This window comes from Phoca vitulina, unplaced genomic scaffold, assembly GCF_004348235.1.
Source record: "Phoca vitulina isolate PV1807 unplaced genomic scaffold, GSC_HSeal_1.0 scaffold13, whole genome shotgun sequence".
NCBI classification, from domain to species: Eukaryota; Metazoa; Chordata; class Mammalia; order Carnivora; family Phocidae; genus Phoca; species Phoca vitulina.
Window position 1 is genome coordinate 14559368 of NW_022589716.1, and position 20088 is coordinate 14579455.

The following is a 20088-nucleotide window of genomic DNA, read 5'->3' on the forward strand; positions in this document are numbered from 1 at the left end:
GAAACTTCTTGAATTCAAATCCCAGCTTGCAGCTTATTAGCTATGTGACCTTGGGGCAAGTTATTTAACCTCTCTGTAACTTAATTTCCTCATCTGTAAAATGGGGGAAAGAGTACCTACATCAGAGGGTTATTGAAGGATCGAATGAGTTAGTACGTGTGAACACTTGGAATAGTTCTTGTCGCATAGGTAAGTAACTATTAGTTTTTATATGCTACCCTTCTTGTTCAGAGCACAAAAGATTTCATAGTCAATAAATTATCTTATAAATAGATTTAAGAAAGTTTTTTGATAGCACATATATATAGACATATATATATACACACAATGCTATTGCTACTACAATGAATTGATTTCTAAAAGAATTCTCTATTATAGATATGTTCTACCTTATGTGCTAGCTATATCCGTGGAAAATTATAAATGGATTCTGTATAAGCATTCTGATAGTAATTCCCAAATTCTGGTTATTATGATCAGTGTCAGTCTATGAAGTTATTTCAGGTGGTCTACCTGCATTAAGTCTGAGTTAACCCTGGGACATGCAAACAGAGAAAGGTAATATATGGTTGTAACTGTAGAACAAAAGTTCAAGAAAGAGTCAGGATGGCAATATAAGTATGGGGGTTATTTACATAGAAATAATGGTTAATGCTTCTAGGTAGATAAGCTGCCTGTGGGAGAGTAATATCCACATGCACACACATATACCTTGGGAGCAGGACTGATTCGGGGGAGTAAGAAAATGAGTTGTTACTGAAAAAATAATTAGACAAACTGAGTGAAATTTCACAGCAGTCAAGAGAAAGTGGAGTTGGAAACACACAAAAACCTGCACAAAAAAGGTTTATGGCAGTTTTATTCATAATTGCTCAAACTTGGAAGCAACCAAGATGTCCTCCAATAGGTGAACAGATAAACTGTGATACTTTCATTCCATGGAATATCATTCAGTGATAAAAATAAATGAGCTATCAAGCCATAAAAAGATATGGAAGAACCTTAAAGTATGTTGTTAACTGAAAGAAGCCAATCCAAAAAAGCTACATACTGTATGATTTCAACTATGTAAGATTCTGGAAAAGCTAAAATGATGGAGACAGTAAAAACAGCAGAGATTGCTAGGAGTTCAGGGGAGGAAGAAAGGCATAAATAGATGGAATTTGTGGCATTTTTATGTTAGGGAAACCATTCTGTATGGTACTTACTGGTGAATACACATCAGTACTCATTTATCCAAAACCCATAAAATGTACAACACAAAGAGTGAGCCCTAATGTAAGCTGAAGAATAATGAATTATGTCAAACATGAATGAAAATTTTTAAAAGGAACTGAGAAAAATATCACTAAAAGTGGTGAGTAAGAAGTCACTGTTTTACTGAGAAAGACCCTGGGCTTCAAGGAAGGCAAATAGAACAGTGGAAAAGTAGGGGCGCCTGGGTGGCTCAGTCGGTTAAGTGTCTGCCTTCTGCTCAGGTAATGATCCCGGGGTCCTGGGATCGAGCCCCGTGTCGGGGTCCTTGCTCTGAGGGAAGCCTGCTTCTCCCTCTCCTCCCTGCTTATACTCTCTCACTGTCTCTCCTTCTCTCTCTCTCAAATAAATAAATAAAATCTTAAAAAAAAAAAAAAACAGTGGAAAAGTAGTCTGGAAACGGAGGTCTGAGGCTTGAACTCTATTGCTGAAGTCAGAGACGTGCTGAGTCTGTAAGCAGTGTCAAGTCCAAGTATAGAGGCCAGTTATCAGAAGTGAGGAGGTTTAAACTAAAATCTTTGTCAGAGGGATGAAATAAACAAAGCCCAGGACATGATCTCCAAAGTGAGATGTCAAGGATAATGCAGAGCATGGAAAGAAAATAATAGAACTTCTTTCATATTACCTTTTCTATTTTAAAAATATCAGCATAAAGCAAAGAGAAACAGGTATGCATTTCAGTACTGCATTCTAACTATGGCTATTTCCTTGAGGATAAATTAATCTGGTGTTCCTAGACTTGGGTGGAATGTGAAGGAAAGAAGTTCTTAGGGCCACTGTTGGGTCATACCATAAAAAAAATACTGAAGCAATGGAAAAGTTTTGTAGCAAAGTGACAAGATGAAAAGATAAATAGCTAATGTGAGCAGGGAAGCTTGGCAGAGCTGAGAAAAGCCCACTCTCCAAGGGTGACTATTTCTTGGATGGGAGTATAGGGGATTAATTTATCCTATGAATTAGGAGACTCACCATTTTTTGGCAGCCTTGGCCACATCCTTGACATCACCCAGATAAAAGAGAGAACTTGGGATATTTTCTTTATTCCTTTTCTCTTTCCCCACCCCAGGCCACAAACTGGTAATGTACCATTTACTGAGGGTGTTCTAAGTACAGGACACTTCATAAGTGCTTCATTTCATTTGATCTTCAGACCTCACAACAACCCTATGTAGGAGGAACTATGATGTGTATATATATTAGTTCCATTCCATGCTAGAGAAAAGCAGACACTTGAACTACTAGGGTGAATCTATTTTACTACAGATGCTATCACTGGAAATTGGAATGAAGCATCCAGCTATGAGTGATATATTTTGTAGTTAACAGTAGTTATGGAAACAAGAAAGAAGCAAGTACTAGCAGAGATCTTGCATAGGGAGATGTTAGAAATGGGGATAGAAGGACAAGACAGCTGAAATATCTGGCACTTCACAATTGTAATTTTTTGTCAAGTAAGTCACAAAGCATGATTCTCAGATATATCAGAATTGTTAAGACAAGTAGTTTTACTAAGGCTTTTTAAAAATTTGCTAGTCATTGGTAAACCATAACAACTAATCAAGCAATGTTTCAAAGCTATGTTTTTTCATATCACTGTGACCCTAAGATGTGATTTAAAATGTCTAATCACTCATAAAACATGCTACATAAGATCAAACAGATGAAAGTGCCATCATTATAAAAATTCTGTCTCATAAGTATGGTAGAAGTGATTTGAAGTTTACAAAAAAACCCCAATGTATTAAAATAATATACTTTTAAGTTTTTAATTACCAAAACCCTGTACACAAGCTGTAATTGTCCTGAAGAGCGAGAAAAAGTTGCAAGATAAGAACATATCTGTGCTGGGAACAGCACTCCCTAAAAAGCATTTACCTCCATCACTTCCTGTTTTTCATCAGCAGCAAAAATGTTAGGTACTTCTCCAGTATTGAGCACACTGTCAATATCTTCTAGAAAGGCTTCCTCTTTAATCTGAGTGTCTGTGATTAGAAAGACTGTCTTCTGGCCCCTCATGCCCACATTCCTTAATAGAACCTTAAAATAAAAATGCATTGGTAAGCAGAATATTGTGAACATGTGCTGTTTTTGCTTTCCCTTCCTTTTCCCTTCTTTTGGTAATGACACCTCAATTCTAGAGTGGTACCTCTCTCCACTTCTGGGGGTGGTATCATTCAGGGCCTCTATTTTTCCCATCCCCTGAGTGGGAGACCCTAACTGATCAGAGTCTCCCAAGCTCTTATACACAGTTATTGATTCAGAGGAGGGCATGATTTTAGGAGGGGTGCAATCACAGTCTTCCTTTAAGGACTGAGATGGACTTGAAAACAGAAAGAATCTCAGTCACTCTGAGACAGTAAGTAAGACAGCTAGTAATCTAGAATCTATAAAGGCCAACTATGTTGCCTCATGGAAGGAATTTGCTGGAGAAGGAACCAAAGGGAGAGGCACAGAGCCAGGAGACAGAAAGAGTAATTACTGAGGGCTTAATTTGAGCTCCTAAATTCAGCCATGTCAAAGCCCTATCTACCTCTGGACACTTCTGTCATGTAAGCCAATAACTTCATATTTTGCTTAGGTTAGTTTGAGCTGTATTTTGTTTTGTGTTGTGTTGTCAATTGCAACCAAAGATTCCCAATTAATATAAAGATATGGACTCAGAAGCATGGTGGAGCAGACTTGTTAGGATGTTAGAATTAATTGTTAAAATTTCAGAACTTGTAAGCAGATTTTTAAACAGCATTAAAAATCAAATTATATGAACTTATAACTAAATAAGTTATATTAACAACAAGGGTAACAAATCTCATCACTTCCTATTATACTTACTATTATCTATCTTATGGAAATTATTTAAATCTATTGTATACAGTAAAATACCATGTAATAGTGCTCAAACACATAAGTCTTCCCAACTCTGTTTTCAGTGACATCATCCATGGCAGGAGTTTGCATAATCTATGGTGGGAGTTTTTACACCACAAAAATTGGCAAATGCTATTCATCAGAGGTTCTCCCGAACCCCCTGGAGAGTTGGTTGTTAAACCTTTGCCAGTATTCCACTGCATATATTTCAAGTGAAAACACATTACTACTCTGCAAATGATTTTTAAAATAAACTGTCTCTATTTCTAAATTATATCTTTAAAATAAATCATATCATTTAAATAAAGGCTGAATTTTAATATTATACAAAACTGCTTTTTCCCGTTAAAGCCATCCTCCAAAATGCAGGTTGTTGTGTTCCTAGAAATACTTTTCTATCACTAAAAATAGTTTTCAAAGAAGTATTACATCTAATCATGTCAGCTTTATTTTTATAGCATCTTTTTAAAATTATTATATATAAATAAGTAGAAAGATACAATAAAAACAGATTTAACTTACTGGTATAAGCATTGTTATACTTAAAAGTCATATTCAAACATACAATGTGTGAAACTATTTCCAAATAGGAAAAGAGGAAACTTTTCCAAAATACTAGTTATATGCCAAGAATCCTACATTTGTATAATGTAATCATAACAACCTATGAAATAGGTGATATTATCCAAATTTTACAAATAAAGAAACTAGGGAGTGACCATCAGGCATATGACAGACTGGGAAGCTCCAGGTCCTCATTGTCCCATGAAGACACCAAACTAGCAATGTACAGACCAAAATGCCTTTGTAGAACTCTAGAAACCAGTTATTATGTACAGCACCCCCATAAATACATAAAAAAAAGAGAAGGAACAATGCAAAGAGCGTAAGAAAATTCACTGCATTTTTCTCACCCTAGCCCCTTCTCTCCTAGCATAGAGCAACACAATCAGGAGAATACCATCAATTCTGGCTTTTTCCTCACACAGAAAGAATAGAGTGAAACTGCTTTCAGCATTCTGGCTTGTCTAGGGGCTGCCTGGGGGACTGATTTCTGTCTCACCTGACTCAGGGTACTGATGGGAACAGGGCTTAGTTCTGATATGAGGTTGGAGGCCACTGAAAACAGAGGCAAGTGCCCTGACTCAATGGAGCATCAGAGACTGAAGTTCCACAGGAAAGTATCAGGGGGAGCAAGAGGTTAGGGGCAGAGGAATACAACAAAGGCCAAAACCAACAGATCATGAGAAGAAACAGGAAATGAAGGTAGCCAAAATCACCTGTATATATTAGAATATGTAAAAGCTCATGCACAACCCAAAAGAAGATGCAACCCCCCCCCAAAAAAAAAAGTTCTGAGAAGTCTCAGAAATTCTAGCATGGTGATTGATGAAGATTCCTCCCTGTATGAAGCCAGCCCATAAAGACTGGGAGAGGTGGTGGTTTATCAAGTGCTCAAAACTCAAAAGATCACAAGACATATAAGGAAACAGGGGAAACATGGCCCTATCAAAAAACCAAAATGAACCCTAAAAAAAACAAAACAAAACAACAACAAAAACAGATCTAAGAACTGCATAACAAGAAATTCAAAATAACTTTTAAAGATGCTCAATAAGCTAAAACAGAATACAGATAGACAACTAAAGGAAATCAGGAAAATAATGCACGGACAAAATGGGAATATCAACAGAAATATGAACTATTAAAAAATAACTTAAGAGACTTATGGGATATCATTAAGTGGACTAATATACACATTATGGGAGTATCAAAAGGAGAAAAGAGGGGGAAGAGGCAGAGAACTTATTTAAAGAAATAATGTCCCAAATTTCTTAAATTTGAGTATAGAAATGAACAAATGAGGATAGAAATAGAAATTCAAGAAGCTCAACAAACTCCCACTAGAATAAACTCAAATAGACTCACACAACAAGACACATTATAATCAAACTGTTGAAAGTCAAAGATAAAGAGAGAACTTTGAAAGCAGCAATAGAAAAACAATACTTCAATACAAGGGAGCTTTCCCAAGATTATCAGCATATTTCTGAGCAGAAATCCTGTAAGCAAGAAGGGAGTGGGATAATATATTCAAACTACCGAAAGAAAAAAAAATCTGTCCATCAGGAATACTGTATCTGGAAAAACTGTCCTTCAAAAATAAAGAAATTAAGAACTTCTCAGATAGAAGCTGAGGGAATTCATTACCACTAGACGTGCCCCTCAAGAAATGCTAATGGGAGTCCTTCAAGTTGAAATGAAAGAGTGCTAGACAGCAACACAAAGCCATATGAAAGTGTAAAGTTCTCCAGTAAATGTATGGACAAATATAGAATTCTATACTATTGTGATTTTAGTGTATAAATTCACTTTTAATTCTTACATAGAGTCTAGAATCTAAAAGCATTAAAAACCTTTATAAACCCTTATGTTAATGGGTACACAATCTATAAAGACATAATTTGTGACATCAATAACATAAAGGAGGGGCAGATGTAAAGGAGTAGTTTTTGTATGTGATTGCAGTTGTTATCAGTTTAAAATAGGTTGTTATTACTTTAAGATGTCTTATGTAATCACAAGAGTAACTCCCTTCCCCCCTCCAAAATCTGTAGAGTATACACAAAAGGAAATGAGAAGGGAATCAAAGCATGTCACTACAAACAATCAACAAAACACAAAGGCAGGCAGTAAGAGGAAATGAGGGATAAAAAAACTACAAACATACAGCAAACAGAAACAAAATGCCAATAGTAAATTCTTCCCTATCAGCAATGACTTTCACTGCAAATGGATTAAACTCTCCAGTCAAAATACATAGTTTGGCTGAATGGATTTAAAAAACAGGATCCAACGGTGTGCAGCTTAGAAGAGACTCACTTTAGACCCAAGGACACAAGGGCTGAAAGAGAAAGGATGAAAAGATGTTCCATGCAAATGGCAACCGAAGGAGAGCAGGGTGACTATACTAATATCAGACAAAATCGTCAGTAAAAAACTGTCATAAGTGACAAGAAACATTATATGATGGTAAAAGGATTGATTTGTCAGGAAGATGTAACAATTATAAATATTTATGCACCAAAGAGCTGAGCTCCTAAATATATGAAGCAAACATTTACAGAATTGAAGGAAGAAATAGCAACACAATAGTAGGAGACCTTCAATACTCTACTTTCAATAAGGGACAGAACAAGCAGACAAAAGATCAATAAGGAAATAGAGTATTTGAACACTATAGCCTGTTGGACCTCACAGACATATAGAGAACACTCCATCCAACAACAGCAGAATACACATTCATCTCTAGTGCACACAGGACATTCTCCAGGACAGATCACATATTAGGCCACAAAACAAGTCTTAATAAATTTAAGAAGATTGATGTCAAATCAAGCATCTTTTCTAATCACAATGGAATGAAACTATCAATCAACAGCAGAAGGAAAATTGGAAACTCTACAAATTCACAGCAATTAACACACCCTTAAACAACAGATCAAAGAAGAAATCAGAAGGAAATCAGAAAATTTCTTGAAACAAAGGAAAATGAAGACTCAACATATCAAAACTTATAAAATGCAGCAAAAGGGGGCACCTGGGTGGCTCAGGAGGTTAAGTATCTGCCTTGGGCTCAGGTCATGATCCCAGTGTCCTGGGATCCAGTCCTGCGTCAAGCTCCCTGCTCAACGGGGAGCCTGCTTCTCCCTCTCCCTCTGCCTGCCGCTCCCCCTGCTCGTTCTCTCTTTCTCTCAAATAAATAAAAATTTTTAAAAATCTTTTAAAAAATGCAGCAAAAGCAGTGCTAAGAGGGAAGTTTATAGCTGTAAACACATTAAAAAAAGAAGAAAGATCTCAAATGAACAACCTAACTTTATACCTCGTGGAACTTCAAAAAATGAACAAATGTAAACTCAAAGCGAGCAAGAGGAAGGAAATAATAAAGATTAGGGAAGAGGTAAACAAAATAGAGAATAAAAAATCAATAGAAAAGAATCAGTGGAACTTAGAGTTGGTTTTTTTTTTCTTAATCAAGAAAATTGGGGTGCCTGGGTGGCTCAGTCATTAAGCGTCTGCCTTCGGCTCAGGTCATGGTCACAGGGTCCTGGGATCAAGCCCCGCATTGGGCTCCCTGCTCGGCGGGAAGCCTGCTTCTCCCTCTCCCACCCCCCTTGCTTGTGTTCCCTCTCTTGCTGTAGCTCTCTCTGTCAAATAAATAAATAAAATCTTTAAAAAAATAAATCAACAAAATTGACAAAACCTTAGCTAGATTAAGAAAAAAGAGAAAAAATTCAATAACTAAATTTAGAAATGAAAGAGGGGACATTACAACCCATGCCACAAAAATTAAAAAGGATTATAAGAGAATACTATTAACAATTGTATGCCAACAAACTGTATAACTTAGAATAAATTCTTTTTTTTTAAAGATTAAAAACAAATGAAGAAACTGAAGTGCAGAAAAATTTAGTAACATGCCCAAGGTAACTACCAAATCATAGAAAATAGGAATTAAAACTGAGTTTGCCTAACTTTAAAGTCCATGTTCTTTCTACTAAAGAAGGCTGCTTTCTAAATCTATTAGTTCATGTGGTAGTAAATGTATCAAAAAAATTCCTCTAAAGTGAGAGCAGAAAAACTGTAATTTTTCCTTTTATGTCTATGTAAACCTCTTTGGTATCAGCTTGGATTCTACCATTTCCACCTGCAAGCAGACCTTTCTCCATGCTAACTTTTAGGATGTAGAAACCTACTATGTAAGGTGAGTACAAGTGAAAAAATCCAGCAATATCTCTCTATTTTTCATTTTGGATTATCTCCCTTCTGGGTCCTGCAGAACCCTAGTCATGTGAGGACAAAGCCCCAGGCATGCACTCCAGTCTTTTACTGGTTACTGGGAAAGCAACATGGCTCCGAGGAAGCTATTAAGATCGGACAACATGAACAACATCATCATTGCCAAGGCTCATACAACACAGTTTGCTGGGAAACATACATTTGTCTGAAATAAGACCTCTCTGAACTGAAAGACAGAATCAGCAGCAGCAGTGGATAAGACATGTTATAAATCCTGCTCTGCTGTGCATACCTTCCCTTGACTTCAGTTTCCTCATCAGTAAAACAGAGACAACCATCCCTGTTGCACTGACTTGTATCTACAGAATGAGATGATGTATGTGAAGCGCTTCATGCTCAGCAAGCACAGGAACTGCTCTGTGGATAACACTGTCATCCTCACCAACGCATTCAGCACACAGCTGTACAGGGTGACCCTCTCTTCACAGCACCGATATTATTTTAGACATTAGGTTTCTTCCTAACTTTACCTTCAGATCCTCTCTCCACTCATTCATACCGTAGCTTTTAGAAATTTCTGGTTGGAAAATCTGCATTTTTGCCATGGATGTAGCCAGACGAGTTAAAGATTGACGACCACTGCCTCCAAGTCCAACAAGCAAAGCATTTCCACCAGACTGCTTTAGAATTCGACATATACGTGATAGATGTTCCAAAACATACCTACGAAATATCAATATTATTATACTTGAAAATATGAATGTAAACGTATATTTACATGTAACTATTATTTTATATTCTTGGAAGGATGGACTTTGCTATCCCGTATGTTATCCCAATTTTAAAGATGTAATCATCAAAAAGTGTGGTTTTTCAAAAGAAATTACAACTGGATCACTTGATGCAAAGGAAAACTAAAGTACGAATTCAGGAAATGTAATATACAAATTATAGAAATGAAATTTTAACTACTTATACTGAAGCATATTCCTGCTTTTATTAAAAACATTTCTTCAATCTTAATACTAGGATTTCTATGTGAGAAACAGAAAATCAGTTCTCTACAAAATTAAATTCAGTAAAGACACCAAGCCTCACTAGTAATTAGGGAAGTTAAAATTGGAGCCACATTTCTACTCTCCTTTAGACTGGCAAAACTTACCAAGCCTGGCAATCCTAAGTGTTGACAAGGGTGAGGGACAATGGGAGCTCTTAAATAATCATTTTTGAAGACACTTCAGCCAAACTTAGTGAAGTTGAAGATGCTTACCTACCATGACACAATAATTCCACTTTTAGGAATATAGCCTAGAGAAATTCTAACATGTGTACCCAAAGAGACATGAATAGTCAAACTTTTTTTTATAACTGCAAAAACTAGAAGTCACCTAAAAGTCTGTCTCAGAAAAATGACTACATTGTGTTAGTAGCAAAAACTCATTTTTTGTGACTCTCACGAACAATAGGGAATAAACTTGAAGAATACATGCAAAGTAAGACTGTGCATATATGTTTTGGAATGCACATGTGTAATAAAGTCCAAAGAAGCACATGAGTTTCTTTTTACTCCCAAGGGTATGATGGGGATGCAGTCAGAGAGGGTTGGCTACACAAGGGACTTCAAATAAATTGCTAATATTTTATATCTTAAGCTGGGTGATCAGTATAGGGTTATTCACCATATTTTTCTTTATACCTTTTGCCACATTTTAAATATTTCACAGAAAAATTTTACAAATAACAATTTCCACCATCAATACCAAATGTAGGTACCTAAAAATGACAAGATTCATTCTTGTTTTGTGAGTTTGATTATACTCATCTAAGCATTGGTCCACAATGTCACTAAAATGATGAATATTTGGAATTTCAACATAAACTCTGTCGTCTCCTTCAAGGTCGGGATTCATATAATCGCCAAACATGAGATTTCTCAAGTTCTCTTCAGTTATCTATAGAATGGAAATCAACAAGTTACAAAATTTACAGTTTATAAAATAAATTTAAGAAAATGTTATATAAAATTTTGTTTTGTCCATGTTATGGGATGATTATCAACTAATTGTTTTAAACATTAAGATAGTAAATAATATGCTTGTAAAATTAATACCTGAAATTATATTATATCCTCCAAAAATAAAAAGAACAGAAATTTTTCTGTCGTATGAATTTTTCCCCCCAGAGCCTGGAAAAGTCATTCTGAGTGAGAAACTACTAAGGGATGGTCACCATGTTAAGCACTTTTCATTCATTATACCATTTAATCCCTATCATATAAGGTTTTATTCTCTTTTTTTTAAGATTTTATTTATTTATTTATTTGAGAGAGAGAGAGAGAGAGAGCAAGGGCAAGGGCAACCAGGGTGGGGTGGCAGAGGGAGAGAGACAAACAAACTCTGTACTGAGCATGGAGCACGACATAGGGCTCGATCTCACGGCCAGAGATCATGATCTGAGCCAAAATCAAGAGATGGTTGCTCAACTGACTGAGCCACCCAGGCGCCCCAAGGTTTTATTCTTTAAATAACTTCTCCGTTACCTACATAATTCCTCTGAAGACAAATCTTCTCAAAATAAATACTTATCAATGAGGAAAGTTTAAAAAAATATGACTGTTAAGAAGCAAGAGTATTTTTTAAAGATAAGTTGATTGTAACAATCCACGCTATTATACAATTTTAATTTGTTTGGAATCACTAAATATACTCACTGGTGTGTTCTCCTTCCTCAAATGTGAAAAGATACCATCAAAAGATTCTTTAAAATGGTCCCTTATCACAGCTTTGATTAAATTGAACAGCCAGTATCGATCATTATCATTAATGAGCCGGTCATAAAAAACACGGAGAACCTCATGGACGAACAGGCGGATCATGGTGTGCTTGCTCTCCACGGCATCTTTCTCAATGAGTAAGCAGCCCTGGATGACACGTGAAAAATCCCGCAAGTTGAAGGTGTAATGAGATTTCGTGGGAGTGGGCAAAAGATTTTCCATGGATTGTTTATATATCTGAATATGAAAAAAGCAACAAAGCAAAAATAAAATTATTATAATAAGCAAAGTCATGTAACAAATAGTATATTCTATAAAATATTTAGGGGCGCCTGGGTGGCTCAGTCATTGGGTGTCTGCCTTTGGCTCGGGTCATGATCCCAGGGTCCTGGGGTCGAACCCCACGTTGGGCTCCCTGCTCCGCGGGAGGCCTGCTTCTCCCTCTCCCACTCCCCCTGCTTGTGTTCCCTCTCTCGCTGTGTCTCTCTCTGTCAAATAAATAAATGAAATCTTAAAAAAAAAAATCTTAAAAAGATTTAAAAAATTAAAAAATAGTCACCAATTTTAAAAAAATAAAATAAAATAAAATATTTATCTTATCAGATTATATTGGTTTGGAAAATTGTACAGTACCAAGTCTAGCATGACATTTAGCTTTTTATTTTGGTTTATCACAGGCATTTTGAAGTTGAGGGAACTTAAAATTATCAGATTCCATCCAAACCCAAGGACAATGTTTTTATCTCCCAGTTATTACAGTTGTTCCATTTAAAGTTGAATGACCCGGGATTAAATAATTAGCAAAAACTTTAGTGGAAAGTGAAACCAAGATAACTCATTCTGAAGCATTCCAAATGAAGGGATGGATGAAACAATTTCCTTTTGACTACCCTTGACTTCAAAACAAATCAATGGATTCTCTTCCTTCCCTTCACTCCTATTTTCTCTCTGCCTCTTCTTCAGCTCTTTTTTTTTATTCTTTTTTTTCTTTTATCGGTATCCCAGGCATGTATGCCTGCTAAAGCCTCTTTTATTTTTTTGTACCAGAATCATTTGTAGTAAATTAGCTTTCGTGTGCACAAAACCACTGGATTAATGTATCAGTATGGAATCACTAATGGAAAACTATGACCAAAAGCACACCCTATATATAAATGAGAAATTCCTACCCAGGTTAATAAAAGCTATGCTTACAATTTGGTTAAAAAAATTGTAGTCAAAACAGGTTGTGTGGGAGAAGTTACACTGGCCAGCTGCCTTGGTATCATGTACACACAAGCAAATAATGGCAATTCAGTCTGGTTACCACACCCACAGGGAAGCGTGGTAAGCAGAACCCAGCCACCACACGCCAAAACACAGTACAACAACATGGCATTTACCTTAACAAGCAAGGAGGAATAATCAGGGAGGAAGGGCAAATGGGTCCTGACTCTGGGAGACAGTGGCTAAGGACATTTTACACTTGTTTGTAAGTTTCTTATAATGGATCTGGAAAATGTGAAAGGGCCAGCAGTCTTTCGAAATGCAAGGTTCAAAATACTATTGCACCACATTTTCAAATAGCCCACAAGTTCTGCCAACTGTTAAATGTGAAATTTTGTGTCACAAGAGAGATAGAGAAGAACCTTGGGTCCTTTATATTTGAACATATGCATGGCTCGACAAATCTAAAGCAGTGCTTTCTGAAAACTTTTTTTTTTTAAAGATTTTATTTATTTGACAGAGAGAGACACAGCGAGAGAGGGAACACAAGCAGGGGGAATGGGAGAGGGAGAAGCAGGCTTCCCGCCGAGTAGGGAGCATGATGCGGGGCTCAATCCCAGGACTCTGGGTCATGACCTGAGCTGAAGGCAGACGCTCAACGACTGAGCCACCCAGGTGCCCGTGAAAACTTTTTTTTTTATTAGCTGTTTTACTTGTGTTATTTTGAATACTGCCACACAAGAACTAAAAATCTCTGTCATTTCTTAAGGAGTTTAAACAATTGGCTATAATACGGAAATAAAGTATGATTTTACTATATGCTGAACTTACCAAATAAAGTTTAATATTTTCTTTAAGGACAGTAAATGAAATCTTTTATAATAAGCCCCCCCCAAAAAAACAAATGAAATTATTTTTTATTTATCTGTGTTCTATGATTCATCCCCCCTCCTAGCTTCCACATGGTAGGTCTAAAATGCTTCAAAGCAGAAAAAAAAAAAAAAATCCTTTCTGTATCCCATTCTGTTTGGCCAACTCCCTTCTTTTTCCAGGAGATGCCCAAAATACATAAATCATATTTTATAAATAGAAGCACTTTTCTGGTATCGGAATAAGTACTGTAATTTCAATGTACTATCACTTTGCTCATAGTTTCTCTATTTTAACAGCACAGATTTTCCACCAGAACAAGGCGGACACTTTAGATAGATATAGTGTGCTCTTGGAAACCAACGGGATGATTCTAGGGAGTTTTATACTTCTCATTACACTTATGCCACAGTGAACCACTTTATCAAGGGCTCCAGAAAAGCTTAATTTAGTAATATCATCACTCACTTACCTTACATACAGTTTCTCCTTTTATCATTAGTGATGAGGTTGGCTCTGGCCTCCCGAGCAATGGCAGATAACACACCCTGAATAAGGCAAAGCCATTGGGCCATCTTGTGTTCTGTTCCCACCCCTGTGTTTCCTTCTTACTATATTTTCACTGCTATTCCTAAGATATGTGGTATGGCTAAAAAAAAGTATTCATTCATAAGCTGCAGAGGTTTCCCTCTTTATTTTTTTTAATATTTGTTTATTTATTTATTTTTAAAGTAGGCTCCACACCCAGTGTGGGGCTCAAGCTCATGACCCAAGATCAAGAGTTGCATGCTCTACCAACTGAGCCAGCCAGATGCCCCTTTCTCTGTCTTTTAAAAGACAAACATGAAGAATGGAAGGGAAGAGAGAGAAAATTAATAAACAACAGGGTAGAAACCTAACAATCAGGGAAACCCTCGTAATGTGGCAGATACTGATTCTAAATGATTTCCTTGGAACAGCCTTGTGAAATAGGTGCTATCTTTCATTTTAGTGATTAAAAAACTGAGTTTATGGAAGGTCAAATTACTTGCTCTAGGCCACATAGCTTGGAAATAGCAGTCAAGGCTCAAACCCAGTTAGAGTCCCTGATTTCAAAGCCCATGATCTTCTGTTCTCAAGCCTTCTTAACAGCTTCTCTGACACTGAAGACCAAAGTAGATGGCTAAGGGAAAAAAATGTTTAAAAAAAAAAAAAAGAATCAAACTAGGAAAATATGTAATACTAAAACATTTTGTATTGCAGTATTCGCTCACCTCCATTGTCCCACTGACAATCTGGTTCCCAATTGAAAAGTACTCTGGAGGAAATTCCCGAGTCCTCAGGTAGAATGCTACAATTGATGAGAAGATTCGGACCATAGTTTCATCACTGAAAGTATTAATAGAGCAGATGTTGAAATGTCGAATAAACCGGGGAGTGACTGGATTTCTTCCACCACCTGGAGGACCCATGGCAGCGATCAGCTGGATGTCAACCAGTGTGATTTTACTTGTGTCCTTAAGATCATACCTTGAAAGCACATAAAAATTCCAAACCAATCAGTTAAAAGCCAATAAGATGGAATGAAATGTAGAATGCCTAGAAACTTAATCTGATTTTAGCTTCTCTAAAAGGAAGAATCCTAAAAAAATGCTTGGAGTAGAAAAATTAAAAATAAATTTTATTTTTTAAATTGAGGTATAATTGACAACATTAGTTTTGGGTGTATAACATAATGACTCGGTATTTGTATATACTGTAAAATGATCACCACAGCAAGTCCAGTTAACATCTGTCACCATACATAGTGACAATTTTTCTTGTGATGAGAACTCTCAAAATTCAATCTCTTAGCTGTTTTTGAATATGCAATACAGTATTAACTGTAATCACCATGCTGTACATTACATCCCTATGACTTATTCATTTTACAACTGGAAATTTGTAATTTTGACCCCCCCTCACCTATTTCACCCACCCCCCACCCAGCCCCTGAGCCTCAGGCAATCACCAGTCTCTGGACAAAACATTTTTGGTTTTGGGGGTGGGGGGGCTTGAGGGGGGAAGGGAAGAGGAAGGAGAGAGAGAGAATCTTAAGCAGGCTCCACGCCCTGATGTGGGGCTCAATCTCACAACCTGGAGATCATGACCTGACCTGAAATCAAGAGTCAGACAGTTAACTGCCTGAGCCACCCAGGTGCCCCTGGACAGAACTTTTTTTTTCTTTTTAAGATTTTATTTATTTATTTATTTATTTATTTATTTATTTATTTATTTGTCAGAGAGAAAGACAGAGAGAGAGCACAAGCAGGGGAATGGGCAGAAGGAGAAGCAGGCTCCTCGCTGAGCAAGGAGCCCAATGTGGGACTTGATCCCAGGACCCTGGGATTATGACCCAAGCTGAAGGCAGACACTTAACTGACTGAGCCACCCAGGCGCCCCTGGACAGAACGTTTTTTAAAGCAGCACTCTATTTCTCCTTCCAGTGACACTGATTATGTTGTCCAAATTCTGGGTATCTAGAATGTCCCTTCCTTTTTTTTTTTTTTTTAATTATTATTATGTTATGTTAATCACCATACATTACATCATTAGTTTTTGATGTAGTGTTCCATGATTCATTGTTTGCGTATAGCACCCAGTGCTCCATGCAGAACGTGTCCTCCTTAATACCCATCACCAGGCTAACCCATACCCCCACCGCCCTCCCCTCTAGAACCCTCAGTTTGTTTTTCAGAGTCCATAGTCTCTCATGGTTCGTCTCCCCCTCCGATTTCCCCCCCTTCATTCTTCCCCTCCTGCTATCTTCTTTTTTTTTTTTTTTAACATATAATGTATTATTTGTTTCAGAGGTACAGGTCTGTGATTCAACAGTCTTATACAATACACAGCGCTCACCATAGCACATACCCTCCCCAGTGTCTATCACCCAGTCACCCCATCCCTCCCACCTCCCACCACTCCAGCAACCCTCAGTTTGTTTCCTCAAACAAATTAAGAATTAATTAAGAATTTTTTAATTTTTTTAATTCTTTAATTTCTTAATTAAGAATTAAGAATTCCTCATATCAGTGAGGTCATATGATACATGTCTTTCTCTGACTGACTTATTTTGCTCAGCATAATACCCTCCAGTTCCATCTATGTCGTTGCAAATGGCAAGATTCCATTCCTTTTGATGGCTGCATAATATTCCATTGTATATATATACCACATCTTCTTTATCCATTCATCTGTTGATGGACATCTTGGCTCTTTTCACAGTTTGGCTATTGTGGGAATGTCCCTTCCTTTTGCCCTTCCCTTTCTTTCCTACTCTTCTTTCCAATTTGACTCTCTGCTTGGTCTCTCCTCACTCCAAATCCAGAAGCATGGATGAGAGATTATTCCTGTTTGTAGCTGATTATAGGTAGGGTGACCATATGTCCCATTTTGCCTAGGACAATTCTGAGTGGGCTTGTCCTGGAGTAATTATTAGTAACACACCTCTTTTATGCTCAGAAATGTTCCATTTCAAACAATCATACAGTCATACTACTTACAGGAAAGTCCTGATTTTGTTTTTGCATCTCAGATCTTCAGAGTACATAAAAATATCTAAATAGTACCTATAACACTTTTGTTAAAAAGAGACCCAATGGGGAACAACAAAGGTCTAAAGAAATTTTAATTAGAAAGAAATATATAGGGGCGTCTGCCTTTGGTTCAGGTCATGATCACAGGGTTCCTGGATCGAGCCCCATGTAGGGCCCCCTGCTTAGCAAGGAGTCTGCTTCTCCTTCTCCTTCTGCCTCTCCCCCGGCTCATTCTCTCCCTCTCTCTCTCAAATAAATAAATAAAATCTTAAAAAAAAAAAGAAAGAAATATATAAATGGCTCAGTTTAGTTGGAACCACTCAGATCGAAAATGTGCTTATTACTGATAGGCCATTAAGTCGTTTAACACTGAAGTTCTTGCAAAAAGGGGGCAGGGGATGTGGGAGAAATCAGTCTTTACCAGTATCCCTAGCAGAAAGTATGAAAATACGACTTTTTTTGGCAGCAACCCTAATAACTTTCAGTAGGGAGCTTGTTAAGTAAATTATGGCAGGATCCACACATTTAAACTGTATTAGAAGTCAACAAAATGAGAAATAAAAAGCCAATAAAATGAGATAAACAATATGGATAGGTTTTCAAAAGAATTTAAGTGCAAATAAGTTATAAAACATTGTGTAATAGGGTCTATTTTTAAAAATAAAGCTATATTTGCATAGAAAAAAACCTTGACAGAATAGGGAATACACTATTAACAGCAGTTAACTCCTGGAGGCAGGAGTCCCAGCGCCTGAAGTAATAACAAAAATGTATTTCTAAAATATGACTTAGCTTCAAAATTAGTCTATCCTTGCCTTAGGTAAAAAAAAAACATGCATACTGGGGATTAGAAAAGTATAAGAGGAGGAAATGAAGAATTATTAATCCTAACTAAAAGACACAATGTCTTACATGTTGGAAACTAACCATAGCATCATAAAAATGGGATGGAAGGTGGGGTGCCTAGGTGGCCCAGTCAATTCAGCATCCACTCTCGATTTTGGCTCAGGTCATGATCTCCTGGGTCATGAGATCTAGCCCTGCACTGGGCTCTGCACTCAGCGGGGAGTCTTCTTGAGATCCTCTCTCTCTGCCCGCCACCCCAACAGCATGTACACATACTCTCTAAAATAAATAAATAAGTCTTGTAAAAAAAATGGGATGGAGGGAGCAGAAGAGTTATCTATGGAATTGGTGCCAAAACCACGCTATCTCAAAGATACGGGTAGTCCCAAACAGTCACAGAAAATACAGAAAATTTAAAATGGCAGAAACATGAGATGCTGATTATGGTTACTTAAGTTGAAGCCTACCCACAAATTCTCAGCCCTTGGAGAATAGTACTTTGAAAGATGTAATCTGTAAGTTATTTTCAAGGATTGAAAATAATAATTGAATAGGAAAGAATTTATTCCATTATTGAATAAATACATTTCCAATAACTGGATTATTCATCCCAGTAATCTAACTCACACATTCACAGGAAAGACTGTCATAAAAAAAAGTACAGAAAAGTCTTCCAAAAATTTCTGTATAAAAAAATCTGAGTAACCATTTTCTTCCATAAGTAACTTGAAAAAATGGATTACTTTGATGTGAGAAACTAAAATAGAAAAAGAGAACAAAAATGACTTCAGCATGGCTAATTAAGACTCCAGTTAAATAGTTACCAGTGCCCACAGTCAAAAAATTGTCGTAGTAATTCAATAGGAGGTTGAGCTCCGTATTTCTCCAATGCAGGCATATTCATGTCATCTATAAAAATTACACACTTCTTTCCCATAGGTGGTCCAAAAACTCCTTTGCGTCTTTTGTCCAATCTAGCCATAATAATATTCTAAAATATAAAGAAGAATAGTAGTATTTAAAGCCATACTTAACACCAGGGGGAAAAAAGAATTTACAGTCTAATTACATAAGGAAATAAAGCCAGGAAGCACTGTGTGTGTGTTTATATTTATTCATTTTTAGGGTGATATCAAGCCTTATATTCAATATCAAAGAGCATTTATTGAAATCCTTCTATGTGCTCAGAATTGTTATATATACATATTTATATATTTATATTGCAAATAAACACAAAATATTTTCCTTGTTGGATACCCCAACATATCTATTAACTCTAACTTATTCAATATCTAAAAGCACTAATCTAAATTTATAAGATTTTGAAATAAAAGGAATTCTATAGGCTTAAAACGACAGAAATGAGCCCCATAGGACAGGTGAGAATGGACATAAATTTAGGCATGGATGATTATAATAGTGACTAGAAAAGGTCTCATGCAGAACTTTCAACTTGGCACAAAGAAGGGAATGCACAACTGCATGGTTCCTGTCACGTAAGGTCTTACAATGGTCCATGGCTTGAATGATCATGGACAGAACTTCAGTAAGCAGCGAATGCCCTTAAGGACTATCTAGAAGAGTCTAGAAAGAACAACTGAAAGTTTTCTCTCTCTCTCTCCCCCCAGTCTCTTCTATCAATTGTGGCTTCTTCTTGGGCTTAATAAAAAAAAAGGATGACAAAACTCAATAATTCAGTATTAATGCAAAAATGTTCCCTTGAATGTGATTACAACATTACCATGCTCTTGGAAATTATCAGTTAATTGTGATGTCTTTTATCCTTTGTTTTTAAATAGGTATGTTTAAAATAATTTATAACCCAGGAATTTAATTAATAAAAATGGGAACATAAATTTTTTTAAATGCTCTCTTGAACTTTTGTCCTTACAACTTTTTAAAAACTTACTTATCCCAAAA

General features: G+C 36.6%; 1 protein-coding gene across 1 annotated transcript in view; it reads right to left on the reverse strand.

Moving 5' to 3' along the window:
• Positions 1-20088, reverse strand: part of DNAH12 (dynein axonemal heavy chain 12) — a 234173-nt gene that overhangs the window by 93988 nt on the left and 120097 nt on the right. Inside the window, exons 38-43 of the mRNA XM_032412204.1 lie at positions 18993-19159; positions 15022-15277; positions 11630-11929; positions 10693-10871; positions 9450-9642; positions 3130-3291 (exon numbers count right to left, since the gene is read on the reverse strand). Coding sequence (XP_032268095.1) covers positions 3130-3291; positions 9450-9642; positions 10693-10871; positions 11630-11929; positions 15022-15277; positions 18993-19159 — 1257 coding nt within the window. The remainder of the gene's footprint in view (positions 1-3129; positions 3292-9449; positions 9643-10692; positions 10872-11629; positions 11930-15021; positions 15278-18992; positions 19160-20088) is intronic.